General features: G+C 49.5%; 2 protein-coding genes across 4 annotated transcripts in view; one reads left to right on the top strand and one right to left on the bottom strand.

Moving 5' to 3' along the window:
* LOC143828271 (transcription elongation factor SPT5-like) overlaps nucleotides 1–11,363 on the bottom strand; it is a 37,939-nt gene extending 26,576 nt beyond the window's left edge. For 2 of the 3 annotated variants that reach the window (XM_077318569.1, XM_077318567.1), the window contains exons 1-4: nucleotides 11,186–11,353; nucleotides 3,230–3,332; nucleotides 912–1,065; nucleotides 710–775 (exon numbers count right to left, since the gene is read on the bottom strand). In XM_077318569.1, the coding sequence (XP_077174684.1) occupies nucleotides 710–775; nucleotides 912–1,065; nucleotides 3,230–3,310 (301 nt within the window). In that variant the 5' untranslated portion in view covers nucleotides 3,311–3,332; nucleotides 11,186–11,353. Of the gene's footprint in view, nucleotides 1–709; nucleotides 776–911; nucleotides 1,066–3,229; nucleotides 3,333–11,185 lie in introns of all 3 variants that reach the window. The other variant, XM_077318568.1, reaches the window with a different exon arrangement.
* Nucleotides 11,364–11,893: 530 nt separating this feature from the next.
* The window catches only part of LOC143828273 (transcription elongation factor SPT5), a 28,136-nt gene continuing 24,979 nt past the window's right edge, over nucleotides 11,894–15,050 (top strand). The window contains exons 1-4 of the mRNA XM_077318570.1: nucleotides 11,894–12,080; nucleotides 12,633–12,735; nucleotides 14,674–14,827; nucleotides 14,964–15,029. Of these exons, the coding sequence (XP_077174685.1) occupies nucleotides 12,655–12,735; nucleotides 14,674–14,827; nucleotides 14,964–15,029 (301 nt within the window). The 5' untranslated portion in view covers nucleotides 11,894–12,080; nucleotides 12,633–12,654. The remainder of the gene's footprint in view (nucleotides 12,081–12,632; nucleotides 12,736–14,673; nucleotides 14,828–14,963; nucleotides 15,030–15,050) is intronic.

Genomic DNA, 15,050 nt, shown 5'->3' on the forward strand with positions numbered 1-15,050 from the left:
GGGGGGGGGGGGGGTGGAACTGGGCAGGGTGGGCTCCTGAGCCATTTGCCCTTCGTCCTCGACAGCTACCAGGGGTGCCAGCACCTCCCCATCACTATCAAGGCCCTACGCATGGCCCCGGCCATAAATCCTGCGCCTTTCTTTTAGTCTGACAAAGGGGCAGGGCAGCTCTGTTGTGGCCTGGGGAATGCCAGGTTCCCACTGATTGGGGAGAAGAATAAGCCTGTTTGGGAAGGACAAAGACTTTAAGTTACTGGACTTTAACCTGCTTCACCTGACTGTGTCCCTGGCCTGGACGGCCCCCCTAGCCTGACCGTGGAAGCTAAGCAGGGGGAGCCCGGCTAGTCCTTGCACTAAGCAGAGATGTCCAGGGTTGCTACGCAGAGGCCGGCAATGACGACCCTCCTCTGAACGTCTCTTGCTTCCAAAACCCCACGGGATCCCCTGACGTCAGCTTGGCCTTGGTGGTGGGGAGGGGAGAAAAGGCCCAAGTCATGGGTGCCGGCATACGGGAGCTCATGCCCAGCCAGAATCTGCCCACCCCATCCTCGGGAGAGGCGGCCAGGAGGACGCTGGGGGTCTCAGAGGGCTGCGCACTTGTGCCTCTCACTGCCCGACCTTTGGGGTCAACCTTTGACGGCCTGCACTGAGCCTGCCAGGCACCCAGACTGATTCCAGACGCTGGCCACACGAGGAGAGCTGGCCTTACCTTTTTCCAGGATGTCCTCTGCACCGTCCTCCCACTGGTCTTCATCTTCGTACTCATCGTCCACGTCTGGTGGGAGACAGAGAGGCCTTCTTAGATCCGTGGCAGCCCAAACCGGGATCTGAGGAGAGCCTTTCTCCAAAGGGTCTCTGGGAGGGCTGGCCCAGTGCAGCGGTGCCAGGTGGTGGGAAGAAAGCCTGCTTACCCGCTTCGTCCAAAATAAAGCCTCCGTGGCGGGGTTTCTTTGCGGGCCGGTCGTCGTCTTCCTCCTCCTCCTCTTCATCGTACTCATCTTCCTCCTCCTCCTCCTCCTCCGCTTCTTCCTTCTCGCTGCCTACAGCACTGACCCGTTCTTCCGCCTGCAGGGGGATGGGGAAGAACCTTCACCTTCCGTTTCCACAGGGCAGCCTGCTGCTTTCCACTCCGTCCGCTCCCCAAAGCAGAGAGGCCTGGCCCCGGATTTCCAAGGCAGCTCTTGGGACTTCAGGAGGTTGGCACCTTCTGACAAAGACCCGCAGAGAGCCTGCCAAGTCTGGGGGAGAAGCCTCTCGTGCCCCGACAACGAATCACTCCCAAGAAGGACAAGAGAGCAGCGCCTCAGAGGCACCTCGAGAGCCTGGCCTAGAGCTTCTGGAACAGATTAAGACTGCGACTCCTCTCAAAGCAGCTCAGGGAGCCATTTGGGCGGGAAGAAAGCTTTCCTTTCAATGTTTCCAGTGGGGAAATGGGAAATTTGGGAGCAAAACTCCCCAGAGATAGTTCCTCTGTTACTGACTTGCTATGTGCATTATGTCAGTGGTCCTAACCCCCGGTCTGTGGATCAGTCGGTACTGGGCCACGGCTCGTTCTCCTGCCCGGCTGCAGCCTTGGGGGCTGCCCTGCCACTCTGCCGCCAGCTTACCTTTGGGGCTCTCCAGCGGCTGTCATGGCTGGGGCTCCCCCTAGGCATGGCACTGTACAACTGCAGCTGGCAGCGCCCCCCAGTGGGCAGCGGGAAGTCAGGGGCACCGGTGGGAAAGCAAGCAGACGTCCCTCGGCAAAAGACTACCCCGCCCCCCCCCGGGCCTCAGTAAAATTGTCAAGCATTGACCGGACCCCGGTGATAAAAAGGTTGGAGACCACTGCATTATGTGGCAGACTACAGCATTAGCTAATGGCATTCCTTGTGTGGACTGTAGATGTATACCTAATATATTTTAGGATTCATCGTTCAGATGTGATTAATATTGTCCACAGAATCACAGAATGTCAAGGGACCTCCAAGGTCATCTAGTTGAACCCCCTAGGACAGGGATAGTCAACATGTAGTCCTCTAGCTGTCCATGGACTACAATTCCCATGAGCCCCTGCTAGCAATTGCTGGCAGGGGCTCATGGGAATTGTAGTCCATGGACATCTGGAGGACCACAGGTTGACTACCCCTGCCCTACACAATGCAGGAAAAAACAACTACCTGCCCACCCATGGTGCCCCCAATTTCATGCCCAGGGAATCCCCCCACCAAGAATCTCTAGAATCCAGCCTGGCCTGGACTACTATGCTCTAATCCAGGGGTAATCCAGCATTCGCTGGCAGGGGCTCCTGGGAATTGCAGTCCATGGACATCTGAAGGGCCACCGTTTGACTACCCCTGATCTAAGTTAAGAATTAACAGACATTAGGAAACCGTTTAAAACACCTTCCGTAACTAACTTTCCCCAGTGACTGTGGCTGGCATCTTCAGAGGGAGGACATGGCAGGCTGGGAATCTCCCCTTGCCCAAGTGCAGAGTGTGGAGACACTTGGTGGACACTTTATTTACTTCTCCCAGCAGGGGGGGGAGTGCTTAATTTGGCTAACAGCCCCCCAAAAAACACAAATTAAAAAAGTGGAACTCTAAAAATACTTCACAACGTTTCACCTCATGACAGGCCACCCCTTCCTAATGAACTCCACCCAGACTAGGTGGGCTCTATGGCCCCTTCCAACTCTAGGATTCTATCAAGACATCAGCAGCTTAACTATTCCAGTAAACTGCAATCCAGCTTTTCTGAGGGAGGGGTTCAATAGTGAGAATCATAGAATCATAGAGTTGGAAGGGGCCATACAGGCCATCTAGTCCAACCCCCTGCTCTACACAGGATCAGCCCAAAGCATCCCAAAGCATCCTAAAGTTCTCCTGCTTCCATTTTGTGACTACAACCCGAAATAGCCCTCCTTTCCATTACAGGCAGCATTATTTGTCAAGGACAAGGCTACCCCAGTACCTTGTTACCCTCTTGCTGCCAATGACACCTGCTTCCATTTTCTCCTTCGTCTTTCAGGTTTGCCTCTTTTGAGCTCTCTTGCCAAGCACCTTTTTGTCCAACCCCCGCAGATGAACAGGTCCGAGGGCCCAGGGCCCCCCGTATGTTTTCCTGGGGAGTCCCAACACGGTGGTGTTTCCAGGAGTGGGCTTCCTTCCTTCCTTCCTTCCTTCCTTCCTTCCTTCCTTCCTTCCTTCCTTCCTTCCTTCCTTCCTTCCTTCCACCCCCTCGTCCTCACCTCGTTCTCCTCGACCTCTTCTGCTTCGCTGCTTCGATCGCTCTCATCTTCAGAGATGTTGCTGTCCTCGCTATCAGACATTTTGGCAAAGCTCTCCTAAATCCTGAAGAGGAAAAAACAGCAATACTCAAACACATTGTGGCATGAATAACCCTTGCCCTAGAACAGGGGTGGTCAAACTGCGGCCCTCCAGATGTCCATGGACTACAATTCCCAGGAGCCCCTGCCAGCGAACGCTGGCAGGGGCTCATGGGAATTGTAGTCCATGGACATCTGGAGGGCCGCAGTTTGACTACCCCTGCCCTAGAAGGATAAATTCAAGAGGGTAGCAGTGTTGGTCTGAAGTAGCACAACAAAAATTGAGTCCAATTAGGCACCTTTAAGACCAACAAAGAATTATTCAAGGCGTGAGCTTTCGAGTGCAGACACTCTTCCTCAGCCTCAATGAACAACCATCATAAGTGTAGAAATATAAGGCAAAACAAATTGCGGCAAATTACTGTATATACTCGCATATAAGCCGAGGCACTTAATTTTACCACAAAATCTGGGCAAACTTATTGACTCGCATATAAACCGAGGGTGGGAAATACAGCAGGCTACTGGTAAATTTACAGGGTGGCCTAAGCACTTACTCCATGCTCAGTCATCACAGGCTTTCCCATCCAGCCTCCCTCCCAACAAATACAGAAAAGTCAAGAGGACGAATATCTGCTGGTTTTTGTACCCCGCTTTTTACTAATCAAAGGAGTCTCAAAGCGGCTTACAATTGCCTTCCCTTCCTCTCTTGATGCCAGACACCCTGAGAGAGCACTGGCAGAACTGCTCTGTGAGAACAGCTCTGGCAGGAGAACCAGTGCCCCCCAGGGCCGGCAACCCAGAGCAGAACAATAGTACCCAAACTTTGCAACCTACTACAACAAGTACAACAGCTACCAAACTGGGGGCTACAGTGCCCCCCAGAACATAACACTGAAATAAAGAACTGTAAAACTGAAAAAACTATAAAAATAAACTTTTAAAAGAAACACAACCCCAAGAAGAAAAGGCAAACAATGCTGCCCCTCAGATAAAAGAAACAATGAAAAAACAGTAAATCCCAAAGCACCCCCCAAAACCCACCTCACCTGACCCACAGAAACCAAAAGAATAGTTTCGAAGAAGTTATTAGGAAAAGAAGGGGAAAAAATATCAGAATCCCTCAGTCAAACCACTGATGTCCTACAAGCTGCCAGAGTAAGCTTTCAAGATATTTGCAGAAGGCAATGGTTAGCTGGAAGCAATTAGCTCACTTGCAAAAAGCTTAGTTTTTAAGATCTTGGTAGACGGCAAAGGTTAACTGGAGGCCACTAGCTCACTTGCAAAGAGCTTAGGTTGCACATGCAATGCTGCGATTGGCTGGCTGGGGGCAGGCTGTTAATCAATTACCCATGTATAAGCCAAGGGGTATATATCTGGCCTTGCAGGTGTGGTTTAGCTTGCATTAAAATGTTCTCAAAATCCAGGAGCGGATCCCCCAGCTTCACCTACCTAGAAAACTCTTAATTAAATCTAGAGAGCAATTGATTAAATTCTAACCACTGTATTTCCACGGCTTCTTTCTTTTTAGAGTTTGAATGTCTTTGGGTTCTCCTCTCTTAGATAATATATTTTAGGCAATATATTTTAGATAATATATTTTAGATCTTCTGTTGAGATCTTGAAAAGTAGGCTACAACCCAAAATTTCATCAATGAAGGTGAAGGGGAAAGTCTGTTTTGGTATATTCATCAGGCCAGATGTCCGTAAATTGAGATTAAATTTTTTCTTCACCTTCTGCTTCGGCAGGGGGTAAAGAATATTATGAAGTCCTTCCCCCATCCCTGCCTTCTCCAAAATTAAGTCTCTAGCCACTGGTCAGAGCCACGAGTTTGGCGGCATGTAGATAAAGCTGTAAACTGGGTACGGCTCGGCCGCCTCTCTTCTTTGTGTCTTGTAGAATCTTAAAAGCAATCCTTGGTCTCTTATAGTCCCAAATAAACTTATTTAGCTCCGACAGCCCTTTGTATAACATCTTATCCTTGACTGATAGAGGTAATACTTGAAATAAGAAGTGAAGAGAGCCAGTTTGGTGTAGTGGTTAGGAGTGAGGACTTCTAATCTGGCATGCCGGGTTCGATTCTGCACTCCCCCACATGCAGCCAGCTGGGTGACCTTGGGCTCGCCACGACACTGATAAAACTGTTCTGACCGAGCAGGAATATCAGGGCTCTCTCAGCCTCACCCACCCCACAGGGTGTCTGTTGTGGGGAGAGGAATGGGAAGGCGACTGTGAGCTGCTTTGAGCCTCCTTCGGGTAGGGAAAAGCGGCATATAAGAACCAACTCTTCTTCTTCTTCTTCTTGCCATGTTGGTAATGCTGGGAATGTTATTATTGTTTTAATGGGGTTTTAACGGGGATTTTAGGATGCTGTAACCTGCCACGAGCCGCAAGGGAGTGGCGGGGAATAAATATAATAATGATAACAGCAACAACAACAACTTTCTGTAATTTTTTGCCAGCGAATCTGAAGGGCCATTTCCTAAGTATACTCCAAGAGGTTTTATCATTTCTGGATTAACTTCACAGCCAGAACTACTTCTAATACAATGTGCATCAAAATCTGGTGTCCCAATCAGAATAATTTTAGTCTTTGCTCTATTAACCTTATAGCTTGAGTATAGACCAAAGTCCTTCATCATCATCATCATCCTGTCAAATAAAACGGTAGTACAGTGGTTCTCAACCTGGGGGTCAAGTCCCTCTTTGAATGTCGAACCTCTTTCATAGGGTCGCAGCAGGGCAAGAAGCTTAGCCGGGGGGGCGTCAACCACACAACAGCCTTGCGGGGTAGATTGAGACAAAGCGTTTATCTGTCTGGAGCAGCGGAAAAGAGCGAGATCGGCAGGGTGGGACAAGAGGCAGAACTGAACTGAGAAACCCCAGAAAAAACCCAGTTTATATACAATCATCATGAACCATGGATCTTCATGCCATTGGCCAGTTTTGGTTTAATTTCTGTGAAAGAACCCTTGCATAATTTTATGGTTGGGGGTCACCACAACACGAGGAACTGTATTGAAGGGTCACGGCATTAGGAAGGTGGAGAACCACTGTTGTATTAGATGTCAATGGATTCGTCAGAACACAAACGACATTGTCAGTGTAACATTTTAATTTAAATTCTTCCCCTTCAACTTTTAAACCAGTGAGCTTATCTTTGGCCCGTATCGTAACCGCGAGCATTTCCAGTACCAGATTAAATAACCATGGTGAATGTGGACATCCTTGTCTGGTGCCATTTTTAATTTAAACGATATCTTTAATCAACATATCATTTATCGAAATTCTAGCCTCTTGGGCAAAGTATATACGCTCGATCATACTCAAAAAGGCCTCTTCACAGCCCAAGGAAACTAAAGTCACACAAAGAACAGCTCCATCGAACACGGTCAAAGGCTTTCTCGGCATCCAGAAAAAGAATTGCTGTCTGTAGCCACCAGATTCGAGCAAAATCCATAGCATTCAAAACAAAACGTGTTATTTCTCACATACCTCTTTGGCATAAAACTAGTTTGATCTGGATGTACTAAAACTAGTTTGATCTGCATAAAACTAGTCTGATCTGGATGTTGCCAATACATCTTTTCAAACTTTCAGATAAAATCTTAGCATAGAATCCTAGAATCATAGAGTTGGAAGGGACCTCATGGGTCATCTAGTCCAACCCGCTGCACTATGCAGGACACTCACAACCCTATTCTTTGCTAAAGATTTTGTAACCCGCATTTAGCAACGAAATAGGTCTGTAAGAATGTGGTGATGATAACTCACGGCCGTCTTTGGGAATAAGAGTTATTGAGGCCTGCTGCCAGGAATCCGGGAGTTTCTTCTCAGGGTAATCTATCACATCATTTATGATTTGGAGCAGCAGGGGTGCGATGACATGGGCTAACTTCTTGTAATACGACAAGGGAAGCCCATCAGGTCCAGGTGCCTTTGGAAGTTTCATGGCTGCTATAGCGTCTTTTATTTCTTGTGTAGTATCTCTTTGATTGAGGATTTTACGATATTGTTCTGAAAACTTATTTATAGGAATGTTTTTTTTACAAAAAAAAAAGAACAATCCATGGAGTGTTTCTCATCAGCCTGATAAATATTTTGAAAAAAACTGGTGACGCAATTTTGAATATCAAGTTCTGTAACATAAACCTTTCCATCTTGTTTCAGTTTGCTAATGGCTTGTTTTTGAGAGTTGTCCTGGAGCTTATAAGCCATCCATTTTCCTGGCTTATCTGCCCACTCAAAGTTTTTCTGTTTTAAAAAGCTTTCCCCTCATCTCTTCCGTCTCGATGCTGTCTCTTTGAATCCTCAATAACTTGATTTGCTTGGCCAGTTTCTTAGACTGACAGTTCTGATACCGTTTTTTCTAACTGTTCGAATCTGAATCAATTCCTCTCATATAGGTCTTGCTTGCATCCCAGATAATGCGAAAATTGCAGAAATTCTCAAAGGCCAGCCTCAGAATCTTGAAGCCTTCTTGAATCTTCAAGAATATAATCATTCCTTCTCCATCTTCTCATGCCTACTCTGCCGTACGGCAGTTGAACCAATAAGGGATTGTGATCAGCAAAAGTGTAACTGTTGAAAGTTCATTAACGCAGATTTGGGGAATCGTGAACCAGTTTTTTTTTTAAATAAGATTTGTCAAGGATGAATTCAAAGTCACATTAAAATCTCCCAAAATGATTTCATCATCAATCACCTCCAAGTGCTGAAAAAAATTTGTCGTAAAATTTTTCTTTTGTATTATTTGGCGCGTAGCTATTTACAAGCTTGTACTTCTGCCCATCCGGAAAGATAATTACTAATGAAAGAAAGTGACCTTCAGGATCTTGTATTAAGACTTCTGCTTTTATGTTTGGGTTCACCACACGTCACAACTCTTTTTTTCACCGGTTCTGAGGCCACAAATTCCTTTCCTAACTTTTCAACGGTTAGAAGATGTTGGTGTTTTCTGCTGACATGCGTTTCTTGGAGGCAGATTATATCTGCTCTGAACTTTCTAAGTTTGTTAAAAATTCTGGAGCATTTACCAGCTGCATCGAATCCATTAAAATGTACAGAGAAGATCTTTAATGTCTCCATGGCTCTGGGAGGTTCCTGCTGCTCCTTCCTGGCGGGGTCCCGTTTCTTGTCCTGGTGTCGGCAGTTCTTTGGTGGCTGTGTCCACCACTGTATGTCTGAACTTCAAAGGTGCTTAGAGGCTCAAAAGCCTGGGGGCCCCTACTGTACAGCTGGTATTAGAATTGGGAGCCCTCTGGTTATTCTGAACCCTTCTTCTTTTTACTGACCTGCTCCCCTTGGTTCACTGGGAAGGGGCCACTGTTGTGAATCCAATTCTAGGTTTCCAAAACAAGCCCAATAGATCCCTTAGATTCACACTCCCGTTCCCTCCACCCTACTGAGCAGTGCTGTCTTGCTAAACAGGCAGTGCCTCTGCAAGATTTCCCTTCCATGGAAACAGAGAGCTGAAAGGGCCCTCAAAGATCATCGAGTCCACCTCTGCAGAATCCAGGAAATTCACCACTACCTCCTCCCCACTTCCCAAATGACCGGTTCTCCACACTCAAAGGAAAGCCAAAGTCCTCCAACATCCCTGAGCCAATCTTCAGCCCTGAGTCAACACTTTCTCCCATGACCAGCCAAAATTCACAGAATCAGGTGGTCAGATGGCCACCTAGTTTCTGCTTAAAAACCTCCAAAGGAGGCCCACCACCTCCCAAGGAAGCCCATTCCACAGAGGAACTGCTCTGTCAAGGATCTGACTTGCCACATAAAGTATGGGAAATGGCAAACAGAATACAAACAAGTCTCAGCAGTTGCTGGGTAAAATGCTGGGTCCTGAATATGCTTATGGTGCAGCCCACCAAACTATTTCCCATCTCTCACATGAATGTGTTTGTCATGAACCCCGATTCATACTTTTTCATTTCCTGGGCTCTGGCAAGGCCAGCCGCCATAAACCTGTAAATCGGTCCTTTGGCTCCAAGACTCCCTTTGCCTTCTCAGCGGGGGCTCTGGTAAGGTCGGGGCTGTAAACCTGTAACTCTCTCTTCAGGCTCCTTCCCTACTTTCCCAGCAGGAGTCTTCTTCCTTTGTGCTTTATCAATCTCTTTCTGCGACCTTGCATAGACAGCAAAACTATGCTCGTAGAGATTAGATTCCGGCCATCTGGCAAGCCTGTGAACCTTAGCACCTTTGGTGCCCTCCTGCTCTCCCGCCTAAATGCCTTTGTACCCCTCCCTTATTGAGAGAACCCTATATCCGTTCTGAAATGACTATTGTTCTCTGTTACTGTCAAGATTTTTGCTTAGGAGATCTTGGCCTCCTTTAGCTGTATGTAGACTCTGTTTAATAAAGTTCTTCCATGGATTTTCAACTACCTGTTGGATCTCGGATGTGTCTTTTATCACGGACTCTGCTAGCTGGGCTCAGCTTGATTCCTGACAGTGTTGTGCTTTCTGTGGAGATGTGACACAACTGATTGCACTCTCACCAGTTGTCCCAGGGTGGACTGAAAACTTGGATGTTAGTATTTGGGGGGTTGCCCAATCGGTCTGCATGATGATGATGATGTCATCCATTCGGTCATGTCCAACCCTCGGCGATTCTATAGGAAAGTCTCTGCCATGCGTCCCTGTCTCTGACTACTTCTTTTGGTTGGTTCATGGTCATCCCTGTGTCGGCTTTGATCGTGTCGAACCAGCGGATCCTTCGGCGACTACGTTTCCTTTTGCCGCTGACCATGCTGAACATTAATGATTCTTCTGCATGACCTATGTATAAATTTGGCTAAAGGCTAAGGCCAGTTGAACAGTCACCTTGCATCAACAATTCGGGCCTCATCTCCCGCCCCTCCGAGTCCTGCCTCCTCGTGACATCTCTGCCAGCAAACTTACCACCTGAGTCACGACTGTCATTAACGACAGGTGCTGAAAGCGGTTTAATTCACTGCTTTAACATTTACGGATGTTGTTCCATCTTTTAATTTGTTTTCCTGTTTACAACACACATTTCACTATTCATCCGCTAGTAAGCCGAAACCAGTGGTTACGGAACCCAAAGCACCTTATATTTTCAACTGTGAACTGTTTTAACTGCTTGTTCTCATTACTAATGTCCTAATCGTCAAATCTCTCTGTTGTAAAGCCAGCCAGGGTCCAGGAGGGGAAGTCATACAAATCTAAATTTGTATTATATAATGTTCAATGTAAGCTGCCCAGAGCTGCAAAGAAATGGGCGGTATAGAAATCTAAATAAAAAATAAACATCTACTGATTCATTTAACCTAACACATCAATTACATCAAATTAATTAAGTTAAAAATAACATGTTGCTACTGCTGTATATTTGGACTGCTGTTCACCGTACCGAGATGGCCAGCCTGAGAGGGGCACTATACAAACCTATCTCTGCATAATCTCTATACCAGGGGTGGGCAAACTGCAGCCCTCCAGACGTCCATGGACTACAATTCCCATGAGCCCCTGCCAGCAAATGCTGGCAGGGGCTCATGGGAATTGTAGTACATGGACTGGCAGGGGCTCATGGGAATTGTAGTCCATGGACGTCTGGAGGGCCGCAGTTTGCCCACCCCTGCTCTATACATACAATAAATAAATAAGTGAAATATGCTTCCCACGAAAGCTCTTTAGATCTAATTTTGGGGCAGTGGAAAACAGGCACCCCCCCCCACCGAGAAGGCCCTGCCTGCCGAGGTCTTGGGGTTGCGATCTCTGGGCCGGGGGACCCCTGGAGGGTGGGGGCGCTGGGGAGGGGCTCAGCTGCATGGGAGGTTGCCAACCTCCAGGGGAAACGGCTGCTCTGATGCTCCGCGGGCGCCTCAGGCCCCCCCTACCGCCGCGACGGCCTACCTGGCAGGGCCGTTGTGGCCTTTCCAGACGGGCGGCGACGCGTCACCCCCCTCCGCCTCCCTCCCGACCCCTCCCGGGCGGGAGAAAGACGCCAAACAGCGACACGGACCCGAATTCGCACTCCTTCAGCGCTCCCGGCCAAGCCTCGCGAGACCTCCAGCGCGGGCGTGACGTCCGCGAGAGGAGAGGCGGGGCCGCGGGACGAAAGTTCGGATGGACGCGGGGGCAAGCGGCCGCCGGAAGTCACGTGAGGGAGAAGGGCAGCAGGAGGATCGGTCGGCCTCCGGCGGTGGTGGTGCGCGTGCGCGTCAGAGGCGGCCAACCCGCTCCGTTCGCTCTGCCTTTTCCCCATGCGGCTGCGGCTCAAAGGCGGTACCTCTCCAGAGGCGCACGGACTACGATTCCCATGATCCCTTGCCCGCATGTGAGAATTGCAGTGCACGTAGATCTGGAGAGTCTGCGCACTCCTGCTAAGCCAGGGGCAGGGGCTCATGGGAATTGTAGTCCATGGACATCTGCAGAGCCGCAGTTTGACTACCCCTGTGCTAAGCCCTTGGCGTGGAGAAAAGTGGGACAGCAACAAATGCAGAGCGTCCATGTGAGTTTTCCTGAAAACAGCCCTGCAAGGTGGGCCAGCCCTCACTGCGCCCCTCCCACCCCGGAGCCGACCAATCCCCTGCCGCTCAGTTAGCCCCGCCTCTCGGAGTCTCTCTCGCGCCCGGGTCTCGCGAGGCTTGGCCGGAAGCGCGGAGGACGCGGGAGTTCTGCGCCGGGTCGGGGTCCGGCGTGTTTCTCCCGCCCGGGAGGGGTCAGGAAGCGAAGGAAGTTGGTGGCAACGAGTCCCCGCCCGCAGCCCGGCTGGAAACGCCGCGCAACTTCACAACGCCCCTGACAGGTAGGCCGGCGCGGCGTCAGAGTCTAGCCGTCGCTTTCATGGTCCTCCTTCAGGCTTTAAAAGCCTTCCCCCGCTTACATCCCACTCGCCCTCGCTCACACTTTATTATTATTATTATTATATATTATACAAGGAATAAAACTCACTTTGCCATCTTTCTAAGGGCAATGGAGAGAGGCCCGTGGGCACCAGGTAGGGGGAGCTGGGAAAAATGGCTCCGTCTCTGCATGGAGGAAGAAGAGCTGGTTTTTACACCCTGCTTTTCACTCCCCAAAGAAGTCTCATTGCTGCATTGTAGGGCAGGGGCTGTTCATACTACAATTTCTGTTGTGCTACTTCAGACCAACACTGCTGCCCTCTTGAATTTATCCTTCTAGGGCAGGGGTAGTCGAACTGCGGCCCTCCAGATGTCCATGGACTACAATTCCCAGGAGCCCCTGGGAATTGTAGTCCATGGACATCTGGAGGGCCGCAGTTTGACCACCCCTGTTCTAGGGCAAGGGTTATTCATGCCACAATGTGTTTGAGTATTGCTGTTTTTTTCCTCTTCAGGATTTAGGAGAGCTTTGCCAAAATGTCCGATAGCGAGGACAGCAACATCTCTGAAGATGAGAGCGATCGAAGCAGCGAAGCAGAAGAGGTCGAGGAGAACGAGGTGAGGCCGAGGGGGTGGAAGGAAGGAAGGAAGGAAGCCCACGCATGGAAACACCACCGTGTTGGGACTCCCCAGGAAAACATACGGGGGGCCCTGGGCCCTCGGACCTGTTCATCTGCGGGGGTTGGACAAGGGAGCTCAAAAGAGGCAAACCTGAAAGACAGGCTTGAAGGAGAAAACGGAAGCAGGTGTCGTTGGCAGGAAGAGGGTAACAGGAAGAGGTTGCTGGTACTGTGGCTGCCTTGTGCTTGACGAAGCAGAAAAGAGTGCTGTTTCAGGTTGTAGTCAGGAGAACTTTTGAACCCCACCCTCCGAAAAGCTGGATGCCAGCTTACTGAAATAGTTAAGCTGCTGATGTCTTGATAGAGTCCTTGAGTTGGAAGGGGCCATAGAGGCCACTTAGTCCAACCCCCAATCAACGCCAATTCAGATAAAGCAGCCTGAGAAGTGCTTGCCAGCCATTGCTTGAAGTGAGGGGGAGCTCACCTCCTCCTGAGGCCACAGATTCCACTGCTCAACTGTCTGGGTGGAGTTCATTGGAAAGTTCTTGCCTGTGTTATGTGATGAATTGTTGTGCAGTGTTTTTAGAGTCCCAAGTTTTTTTTTTTATTTCAGTGTTTTTAGGGCTGGTAGCCACATTATGCTAAGAGCCTCTTGTGGCGCAGAGTGGTAAGGCAGCTGTCTGAAAGCTTTGCCCATGAGGCTGGGAGTTCAGTCCCAGCAGCCAGCTCAAGGTTGACTCAGCCTTTCATCCTTCCGAGGTCGGTGAAATGAGGACCCAGCTTGCTGGGGGGTAAACGGTCATGACTGGGGAAGGCACTGGCAAACCACCCCGTATTGAGTCTGCCATGAAAACGCTGGAGGGCGTCACCCCAAGGGTCAGACATGACTCGGTGCTTGCACAGGGGATACCTTTACCTTTACGTAGCCACATTAGAAACCTCCCCCCCCCAGGAGAAGTAAATAAATAGCGTGTATTGTTGCTTGCCGCCCTGAGCTGGTTTGCTGGGAGGACGGTATAAATCATCAAATATCAAATAAATATATAAAAATGGCCACACTGTCCAGAAAACCCTCAACAATCAGTGGAGTTCTGCTGTGGAAGCTTTCAACCCTTCATCAAATCATCAAATTCAAATATTTGAACAAAGATGGTCACGCAGTCAGAGTGGGATTAGTAGCATATTTCGGTACAAGTTCAAACGTGGCATTTAAAACGTGGAATTCTCCATCATACAGATAGGAACATAGTAGTCCAGGCCAGGCTCGATTCTGGAGATTCTTGGTGGGCATGAAATAGGGGTCACTGTGGGTGGGCAGGTAGTTGTGTTTTCCTGCATTGTGTAGGGGGTTGGACTAGATGACCACCGATATCCCTTCCAACTCTGTGGTTCTAATTTGGGACAATATTAATCACATTTGAACAATGAGTCCTAGAATATATTTGGTATACATCTGCAGTCCACACAAGGAATGCCATTAGCTAATGCTGTAGACTGTCACATAATGCACATAGCAAGTCAGTAGCAGTTGTCTAAAAAAAGAGGAACTATCTCTGGGGAGTTTTGCTCCCAGATTTCCCATTTCCCCAGTGGAAACATTGAAAGGAAAGCTTTCTTCCCGCCCAAAAGGCTCCCTGATCTGCTTTGAGAGGAGTCGCAGTCTTAATCTGTTCCAGAACCACCAGGCCAGGCTCTCGAGGTGCCTCTGAGGCGATGCTCTCTTGTCCTTCTTGGGGGTGATTCGTTGTCGGCTTCTCCCCTGGACTTGGCGGGCTCTCTGCGGGTCATTGTCAGAAGGTGCCAACCTCCTGAAGTCCCAAGAGCTGCCTTGGAAATCCGGGGCCAGGCCTCTCTGCTTTGGGGAGCGGACGGTGTGGAAAGCAGCAGGCTGCCCTGTGGAAACGGAAGGTGAAGGTTCTTCCCCATCCCCCTGCAGGCGGAAGAACGCGTCAGTGCTGTAGGCAGCGAGAAGGAAGAAGCGGAGGAGGAGGAGGAGGAGGAAGATGAGTACGATGAAGAGGAGGAGGAGGAAGACGACGACCGGCCCGCAAAGAAACCCCGCCACGGAGGCTTTATTTTGGACGAAGCGGGTAAACAGGCTTTCTTCCCACCGCCTGGCCCCGCTGCACGGGGCCAGCCCTCCCAGAGATCCTTTGGAGAAAGGCTCCCCTCGGTTCCCGGTTTGGGCTGCCACGGATCTAAGCAGGCCTCTCTTTCTCCCACCAGACGTGGACGATGAGTACGAAGATGAAGACCAGTGGGAGGACGGTGCAGAGGACATCTTGGAGAAAGGTAAGGCCAGCTCTCCTCGTG

Source organism: Paroedura picta, unplaced genomic scaffold (assembly GCF_049243985.1).
Source record: "Paroedura picta isolate Pp20150507F unplaced genomic scaffold, Ppicta_v3.0 Ppicta_v3_sca21, whole genome shotgun sequence".
Taxonomy (NCBI): Eukaryota; Metazoa; Chordata; class Lepidosauria; order Squamata; family Gekkonidae; genus Paroedura; species Paroedura picta.